At 38.1% G+C, this 10037-nt stretch overlaps 1 protein-coding gene across 1 annotated transcript in view; it reads left to right on the top strand.

Moving 5' to 3' along the window:
* The first annotated feature begins 6 nt into the window (after positions 1-6).
* PTEN (phosphatase and tensin homolog) overlaps positions 7-10037 on the top strand; it is a 72393-nt gene continuing 62362 nt past the window's right edge. Inside the window, exon 1 of the mRNA XM_019507752.1 lies at positions 7-130. Coding sequence (XP_019363297.1) covers positions 52-130 — 79 coding nt within the window. The 5' untranslated portion in view covers positions 7-51. The remainder of the gene's footprint in view (positions 131-10037) is intronic.

Genomic DNA, 10037 nt, shown 5'->3' with positions numbered 1-10037 from the left:
CCGCTGCCCTGCCTGCCCGCGCGGCTTCTCGGCGGCCCCCGGCTCCCAGACATGACCGCCATCATCAAAGAGATCGTCAGCAGGAACAAAAGGCGATACCAGGAGGATGGCTTCGACTTGGACCTGACCTGTATCCTGCAGTGGGCTCTTATCCCCCGGCGCTGCCCGGGCCCGAGCGCGCTGGAGCGCCGACTCCGCGGCCCTTCCCTACGGGGCCTCGCGCTGACACGGAGCCGGCCCGGCCGAGCCTGTCCCTCCGCGCCTGCCGGGGCCTCTGCCCTCGGGACCGCGCCGGGCCTTTGTGCTGGGGGCGCGGTGCGGTGCGGGGAGTGCGAGCTCCTGGGACTGAGCAGGGGGTCTGGGCCTGCCGCGCCGCTGGTGCCGGGCGGGAGAAAATAGGGGCTGAGAAGAAGTCCTTTGATCCCTGACAGTCATGTCAGGCAGGTTAACGGGGATTACGTGCAGCTAATGGCGATTGCAAAAGATTAACGTTAGTGCTCAATTGGAATTGGAGTCTTCTCCCCTGGCCTGCACTGGCACTTACCTTATTTTGGTGTCATGCCTCACTGACACTCCCAGATAATGACTTAGGCGCCCATGCTCAAAGTAATTCTCTGCCTCTCCTTAACTTGTCAGTTGGGTTTAGTTCGAATAGAAGATGGGAGGAGGTTGGTGTTTTTGTTTGTTTTTTTTAAACAGCTGTGTATTGTCTTAATTTGGTATCTTAGCTTCTTGAATCAGAAATACCTTTAGCAGATGCATAGCCTTAGTGTTAGCTTGCGTGTGCAAATGGGTAACAAATGGATCCCTTTGATCGCATTTCTATTAGTTAAACCTGAGGTTTAACTAAAGACTGTAGATACTTGTGTTCAAATACAAGAAAATAAGCAATTACCTTTATCCTTTTAATTTAAAAACAAACTTCAGTGAAAGCTAATATTACGTAGCCATTGAACTTTACTTCCTACTGGTCATTCCTGTAGGTATAAAGCCCCTGTCTTTTTTGCAAATGAGAATAGTTAGGTTCTTGTTAACTGACTGAAGCATTGTTTTGGATATGTGAAACTGAGAGAGAGAGAGTTTTTTGCAATATTGGTATGCCATTAGGACTAACAAGTGAAACCATAAAGCATTAGAACCATATAGTTCTTTTGGCCTTTTAAAGGGATGCATTATAAAAGCATCAGATGTTAGACTTCGTGTTGCCAACATTGTGAAAGGATCTGTCATTATTTTTCCATCAGAAATGGAGGTGGTTACAGATGCTGTAGGTAGAACCCGCTTTTTATTTTTATCTGTTCTTTAAAATAAAACATCCTTAATGCAAGGATTAAGACTTTACATTTGGAAATTATAAACATTGAAAATTAGATTAAGGGCCAGAAGTTTGTCTAGTAGTGCTGAATGAGAATATGTTCTGCTTCACAATCAGGACAAACTGCTTACAGTTTTCTCAAAACATGGGAGAATTACGTCACAGTTGCAACTACAAATGCACTTGAGTTTTTGAATATGCAGATAGCTAAATGAAAGATCGAATTTGTAACGTTATGTTGATTTAGTACTCAGTCTAAAATGTTGAATACTTAACAGATAAGTGTATTGGCATCAGCAGATGACCCTTGAGATGTACATTCCTGATTTTTATTTTATTTTATGAACATACCAAATAATGCTTTACTGTCATTTTAGAACTGTCTTAATTTTTTTTAAATCTTTATTTTGATGACATAACTTGAATAGTAATACAAGACTGCATCATCATGCTATAGGTTAGTAGAACATCTGCAGTAATAATATCTGCTCAAACAATATAGCATAAACATCCACGTAATAATATTCCTAATAGCATAATTCTGTAATTTTGAAAGTTAAGGGTGGGAAGAAAGTAGGGAGAAAAAAAACTAGGAGCAAGAAAAGAAACCAGATTTTGTTTGTCTCACTTTTAAGATTTGTCCTTAAAAAGTCTTTTTCAAAGGTGTAATGAGAGAAGCCAACAACACAGAACTTGCATTTATCTTTGAATCTACGTATACTTACTTTGTGTTTCTTGGCAAGGGAGTTGTAGGCTATTAATGATTTGGCCTCTTACTTAGCTCAGCATTTGAATGGTATCTTTAGTATTGTTACAGAATTTTTGTGCTCGCCCAGAAAAAAACATAAACCTATTTTTGGGGTTTAAATTGTAAAATGATTTAAATTAAACTTTATTTAGTTACTGTACTTGTATTTGTACAGTAAATTGTAAAATTACTATTTTACAGTAAAATTTTACAGATAATGTAAAATGATTTAAATTGAACTTTAGTTACTGTACTTGAATTAAGTACAGTAGACGTGTAGTTTTTAAAACCACTTTGCAAAGTATTTTTAAAGATGCTTTGCAGATGAGTTGGTTTCCAATATTAAACATAATTTTCCTTGTACATACATTATTGCAGATTCTGAGCAGTTACTTTATGAAGGAAGAATGCTGCATGTGCCAACTGGCAAAATGTAATTGGATGTACTAGAATATTAAACCAAGAAAATTGAGGTTTTTTTCTTTATTCTGTGAAACCTAAAGAAGGAAGTCCTTTACAGTTTTTAATGGGATAACTGCTCATTATCTAGCATCTGGAAGGTATTAAATTGTACTCTTTTAGGTATCCTACCCATTCTTTTTGTGTGTTACTTGTGCACTAAATTCTAAATTAAGTTCCCTGTCATTCCCATCCTCCCCCATCTTATGTGGGGAAGAAAATTTAGAACTTAATTATGGGGTAAGGTGTGTAACTGCATGACCTAAGGACCAAGGCCCTTATCCTCTGTCTGTCTTCCAGAGTACCATTTAGGTACTTCTGATAGTCTCAGAATCAGCTCAGCTAAGGTGGTGTGTAAGTTTGGTTTTTGTTTTTTTATCAGTGAATACATGCAAAATCCCCAAGGGGTGATATTTCCCTACAGCTGGAGCCCTAGCTTAAACAGAGGCCCCCATATGAGACTAAAAATAGGGGTTTTCCTTAGTTGTCTTTCCAGGTGGTCCCTGATTACTTTAAAGTCAGTGTATGAAACTTTTGCCTAGAATGCATCATTTGTTGGTTGAATAGTACTAAATATGGTTTCTATGATGGAATTGCGATTTTATGATTTAGTGATGTCAGTCACCTACTGAACATTGTTCTTCTGCATCTCAAGGGGGAATGCCTTAATTATCAGGGTACTGATTATTTTCACATGGTGTTATTGCTCAATCTCTCCTCAAAGGGGAAGCTATTCCAGTGAATACATAATACCTTAGTGTGGGAGGTATGGGATCAACCCTTACTCTATACTGGACAGTGTATAGATTTGAACTTGGAGACCTTGCCCAGTAAGAGTTTTAACTGCTAAATTATTAGACATTTTGATCTGATTTATGTGGTCTTTTTTTGCAGAAAGGGTTTAGGCATTTGCTTTCAGGAGAAGTTTCATGGCTTGGAATTCCAAGTGTAGGGAGGAACTCTCCTAGATAATCAGCCTCTGCATTGCTCCTGGCTAATTCTCCATATGTGTTTTATATAGATACCCTTGCTCCCCTCGATCAAGGCTGATGATTTTACTAGATGGCATGATGCCTGGAAGTTGGATGTTTCAGTGTCTTGCGAGAGTCTGCTGGAGCATCAGCTTTTTGTATTTTGATTTTGCTAGTTGGCTGCTGCCTAAAACTTTTAAAAAGTAACATAGACTTACAAAGGTTTTGTATTTATAAAGAGGATGACTTAAGACAGGTAGGTTATATTTAAGAGGTGTTTTGGGGGAGATTTGGAATTGTGTGTGGTTGTAGTCACTTCTCAAAACTAGCATCTCTAGCGCATGTATATATTTTAACATTGATCAGCACAAAAAGCTCTTAGCAAGCATTAAAATAGTTTGTACTGTATTTAATTTATTTCATTACAGTATGTAAGTTGAAGTGAAATTCCATGTGGATTAGCTACAAGTATTGTTTTTATGCATCTTTGAAAGTAGAAGCAGAAATGAATTTCAAGTTGAAGACATTCTGTTTTGTTAAAGGATTTAAATAATTTTAAAGTATTATGCTTGTCCTTGAGTTGGTTTTTGTGATGTTAATTATTCTTTACTTGGTATTCTGTCATCCAGACCCTGTCCCCACACCTCGTTTATAAAAAAAACAAACAAACAAACAAAAATCTCCCCCAAAAACTTCCTAGCTAGCTGATCTCTCTCTACGTGTTTTAATTAGTTTTGAGGAATTTCATGATTTCTGATTGTCTGATATTTCTGAAATTATGTACTCGATTTTTTTTTTTTTTTTTTTTGGTACTTTTTTGTTGTAGACGGAAATGGTAAGTGCTGGCAACTTTTTGCAGCTTTCATGAAACTTGTATTGACTAGGAACATATCTCTGACTATGGACAATTACTTACATCTCTTGTGGAGCTTTCAGGCATGGAAGTAGAAAAATGAAATTGTAGGTGGCGCTTGCTAATCTTAGACCGGATATAATTTTGTTTGAGTAAACTTGTGATAGTTGGATTATGAATAGTGGTTCATAGCAGAATCCCATTTTTCATAAGAGGTTAGACAAGTGCTGATCTTGAAGTAGAGTTGGATATCCAGTTTTACAGAAAGACCTGTAACCACGTTGACAGTACTGTGTGTATAAAACAAAAAAAAGTAGTTTGCCACTTAAATTGTAAGATGTTGCAGTAACTGGCCTTTTGGTTTGTTAGGAAAGGTATTTTAAGTCGAATTTAGGACTGGAAGTTTCACAGCTTTATAAAACCACTTTTCAATTTGCATTTCCAAAAGCTTTGCTTTTTTAAAAACAATGTCTTAAGACATTTTAGTTTTAGCAAAATGAATTTGAAAACAAAGCTATGATGTGGTAATCATGGAATTTAAACATTTCATTTAAAATAGAATTAAAGTTGGAAGTTTTGTTCATTGAGACTCAGTCTTTCTAACTGGTAAAAATCTAACTGTGCTCATTAGATATTTTGTAATAGAAGCTTTGCAGTTTCAGAAGAGTATTAACATTCTGTTAATATCCTTGGGACTTTAATTAGTAAAACATTACATTCACTAAATGTGAGAGAGCTTTCAGATTTCACAAGTAGGAAAATACTCCTGTGTTCAGGAAAGTATTCTTGATTAGTAATATTAGGTTCCTGACAGGTTGCATGTGGTTTTGAAGCATTTTAAGAGGTTGGGTTTTAGATAAGAAAGGTTAGTATCAGTATTACGTTGAGTTAATCATCTGTGTATGCAATGGGATTTTAATTTACACATTTCTATTAGAACAGTAGTTAAGGGGTTAACCTGAAATATTGGAGATATGAGTTTAATTCTTTGCTTCACCATAGACATTTCATGTAACCGTGGGCATGTCACTTAATTTTTCTGGACCTTTTTCCGTTTGTAAAGTCAGATTGTAGTACTTTTGTACTTGACAAGCACGTTGAGAATAAAATTTTGACATGTCCAGAAATCACAAGAAATGGTGGCTCTGGTGCTGTTAAATAGGGCTGTGTGGAATTTTGGCAGCTGTTTCATTTCTGAGGTGTTTTGGCATCTGAAACTAAACAGAAGGCTCTGAAACGAAACCATCCAAAATGTTTCGGAGGCACTCCTCCAGGAACAGCCCTGCAGCCCTCCTTTTAAAGTGCTACGAGACTGGGGCTAGTAGGCAGGGCAGCCATGGGGGCTTCTCCCACAGCTCCCCCCTGCCAAGGCAGAGGCAGGCACAGCCAGAGGAGCCACGGGAGAAGCCCTCATGGCTGCCCTGCCCTGCCCTGCCCTGCCCAGCCCTTCCTTCCTGGCACTTAAAAAAAGCCCCACACTCACTGACTGTAGCAGCTGTGATCGGGGCCTCTGAGGGCTTGTGGCAGAGCCTCCCGTGCAGTGGGGGCTAGTGGGGATAGCTCCCCCTGCTTGGCACCCGTGCATTAGGTGTCGCATTGCATGGCTGCAGTGCAGCTTGGCAGGGCACCACACACTGTCTAGCAGCTGGGGCAGTTCCACCTGTCAGCTGGAGCCTGGCACCGCTCAGCCCCAGAGGCCCCAGCTCCCAGGCAATGTGTGGTACCCTGCCAAGTCATGCTGCAACCGCATGATGCGACAGCTGCTTTGCTGGTGCCAAGTGGGGGGTGGGATCCCCGCTGCTCCCCACTGCCACGCACTGTGGTGGGGACTCTGCCACAAGCCCTCAGAGGCCCCAGTCGCCACTGCTGCAGTCAGTGAGTGCAGGGCTTTTTCTTTTTTTTAAAAAAGTGCTGAGAGGGTGGGGATGGGGTTGGGCAGGACAGCCATGGGGGCCTCTCCGGCTGCTCTCCCCAGCCAATCCAAATCTCCGAAGCAGCGTTGAAACTCCGGAACAGATAAACAGATTCAGCCGAATCAAAGGAGAACAGTGATCCGAAACACAGGAACGAATCACTGTCCTCTGAAACGGCTGAATCTAAATCTGAAACAAAACATGGCCGTTTTGCACAGCCGTAGTGTTAACCCATGCTCTTTAGTGTTAAACCTCACTGATAGTGTGGGTCCTTACCTTTTGGATAAAGGAAGATCAACATAGAAGCAGTACATTACATGTATGTCCATGGCATCTATTACATAAATACACACACAAAGTACATATTTGTAAACAGTACTATTTTAGTAACTAAAGCCTATACTGATTTTGTATTTAAGCAATTATTCACTTCGGCAAAAAAATCAGCTCTGATTTTATGCTATAGCTGTCAGAAAAAAGACCTTACTTTATTTGATTTAAATCATACTCAGTTCTTAGCACTGATTTAAATAACTTGTAACAGCATAGACTTCATGAGGAACTACTTGATCTCGGCATCTTTTGAAAATTTTAGAATGTGCAGCTTTAAAGAGACTGTTTGCACAAACTAACCATGAAGTTAAAAATTAACAAATGCTTGTGCACACTTTTAAATCAACAGAAGCTGTAATCCTGCTCTCTTTATATTCACTTACGGGTACTTTTGGGGTGCCTACAAGTATTTGGGGCAATAGCTAGACTTTCTGTTCTTCAGTTCTTTCAGTAGGAGACAGATGAGTACTCAGAATAAGTATCCATCTTAGAAAAATTAAATTGTAACTTTTGAAAAGCGGTAGTGGTTCAAATTAGTTTTCCTTATTAAAATTGCATACTCTAACAGTTTAAATGGAAGGCTTATTTGGATATGTAGTTCTCGGAACATATTTGTCTAATCACTTATTAAAATGGATAGTACTTCATACTATACCAAATACGTAAGGTTTAATAGAGCAAATATTGTTTTAAGTAGACTGTCTCAGTTTTAATATAAAGTAAGGAACTCTTAGAGTTAGGAATGCAACTACAGTTATACCACGCTAACTCTATTAGAACATTGTACAAAGCTGCATTTCAGGGATCTCCCATGGGTATACTGTTACTTTTGTTGCTGAAGAATGAGACCTTGAGCCTTTTTTAAGGAAGTATGGGCCCTGCTTAGTGTCATGTCTTAAATAGAAGCAGGCAGGTCAGTACTGAGCACTTCTGAAAAGTGAATCTTTCTAGGAATTTGTGCTCATTTGTGTTAAGTCATTAAGGCCTTAGTTCTGCCCTTACATCATCATATGCTACTCTTGTTAACTTCTGTATGAATTTGAGGGAAGAATATAGCCTAGAATGTGAAACTTATGAAATGCTTGTAATGATTAGTATTGCTACAGTGTAGCAGATGTTGAAAAATTAGTTAGGTCTGCTGATAATTTGCCTAACGGCTCCCTTAGACAAACAAGTATTTTGTTAAATAGTTGGTTAGTTTTAATGTGCTTCATGGTTGTATAACAGCTTTTTCATAAGCATTTTTAAATGTAGTCATGGAGGTTGAAGTTTTTAGAAATAAAATAAATTGGTAGTTTTAATGTGTGTGTTACTAAGGCACCTTCATGTGCATTTTTGTCTTTAATTTTTGCCAAAAGAAGATGTAAGAATATTCTATGCCTGAACATTTTTTTTTTTGATTTGTTGCGTTTTGAACACCAGAAATTCATATTGGCTGGATGGCACTATGTTTCAAAAATGAAGAAATCTATACAATATTAATATTACAGGAATAAAAAGGACTTTGTCATAATTTGAAATCCCAAGCCATATAGAAGTATTAATACTCTTCAAAACATGATTAATTTAAAGTCAGTGTATGAAGCTTTTGCCTAGAATGCATCATTTGTTGGTTGAATAGTACTAACTATGGTTTCTATGATGGAATTGCAATTTTATGGTTTAGTGATGTCAGTCACCTACTGAAACAAAAATTGGCATGCTGTTCCTCTGGCAGGCTAGTCTAAGGTTTGGTTATTTCTAGATTACACCACTGTACTATGATATTGCGCAAAGGTTTCTTGTGTTTCTCCATCTTCAGATCTAAAGTGTCAGAACAAGGGAATGAGTAAAAAGTTATTAAATATCTTAATTTGAATCCAGTGAAAGTTAGTTTTCTTCTCCATTGTATTAAACTATTTCACGCTCTACTTTTCTACCTGCATGCTGAGGAACCAAAAAGATGTTCTTGGACTTGACCATTTTGGGACATAGTTTGCGTGCATGGATTGATAGAGGATTGGTGTCTTTAGTTGTTGCACTGTATGTAATTCTGTATATGGCTTGTCAGAGGTGTCAAAAATCTAACCCATGGGGCTCTTGGACAGGTGGGAAATTGCCACCGATGTTAACCCCTGTGCTGCCTTGAACCCCACTTGTGCTGCTGAATTCCCGTTGAGGATTTATTTTGGCAGTGGTAGGGTGAGAAACGGTAGTGCTGATACCCCTGGTTTATGTAAATGAAACAGTGTTGGATTCAGAATTGAGACTGTAAGTTGTATGTCTGTAATGTTTTAGAATTTGTGTGGAGGTGCGATCAGTTTATTTGGTACAGGCATGCAGAAATTTCAGTACTTCATATTTGTATAAAAATGCAAACTGGTGTTTAAAGTTACGTTTTCTGTATAGGTTTAGAAGGAGGGTGGAGACGTTTTGGACAGGTGATAGTTGAACTTGAGTGTAGTGTGGATGCTCAGTGGTTTAAATATTTCCTTTTCATGATATGCACTGGTAGGCTATGCAATCTGGACAATTTCTTTAATTGTACAAGGAATTTTCCATTTTTTAACCTGTGTGTATCAGTATTGATGATTGTGTATGTAGGTATTGACAGTACATATGGTATTAAATATTTTCTCAAATAGAAAGTTAAAGCACTCAAACATTAAGAAATTCCAGGTTTAAGATCAACTTTGTCTGTGCATTCTTAATTATTTCCTCATGTTATGTATTCTTTATTATAATCTTGTTGTACATCACATAAAAGCTTTGACAAAACCAGGATTAGCTCCTAGTTGTAGTTCAGGGCTTATCTATATTTGGTATTACTCTTATTGCTGTTCCTGAATCTGATTTAAAAGTAAATTAACTTAATATCAAAAATCTCTTTTATTCTATGTTACAAATGGCCGGATACAAAATTATTCTGGAGTAAGAGAGTTTCCCATAATCAGAATGCCCCTTCCACATGTGTTAGGGTGATGTTGTAGCTGTGATGGTCCAGGAAATACAGGAAGCAAGGATTCTGTGGGTAATACCCTTTTATTGGCTCAACTTTTTTCTAGTACAGTGTAATGAATTTTGAAAGCATACTTTTGGTTTATACCCTCTTTAATCCAAATGGCTTTTCAGGTGTAGGCAATTCCTTTGTCCACTTTCTAATGCATGTGACAATATTTCTGTCCTTGGAGCCATTTGCATCATCTTTGTTCATACTGTGAAGTCAGTAAAGAACAAAAGTACCTAATCATGCAATTAAACAGTCCATCAGGTGCATGCATAAATGTCTGAATAAAGTTTGTACAGGCACTGTAGCTAATTTAGGTTCAAGGGTAGAAGTTTGCTGAACTGTTAAAGGAATTCAACAGTGCTTAAATGCAGTTGGCATATTATAAGAGGGACATTAATTGCAAAGCCTTTTTCCTTCTATGTAAAAAAAAAAAAAAAAAAAAAAAAAAAAAAAAAT

This window comes from Gavialis gangeticus, unplaced genomic scaffold (genome assembly GCF_001723915.1).
Source record: "Gavialis gangeticus isolate Ggan-Ray unplaced genomic scaffold, GavGan_comp1, whole genome shotgun sequence".
Lineage (NCBI taxonomy): Eukaryota > Metazoa > Chordata > Crocodylia > Gavialidae > Gavialis > Gavialis gangeticus.
This window is presented reverse-complemented; position numbering and strand designations above follow the sequence as displayed.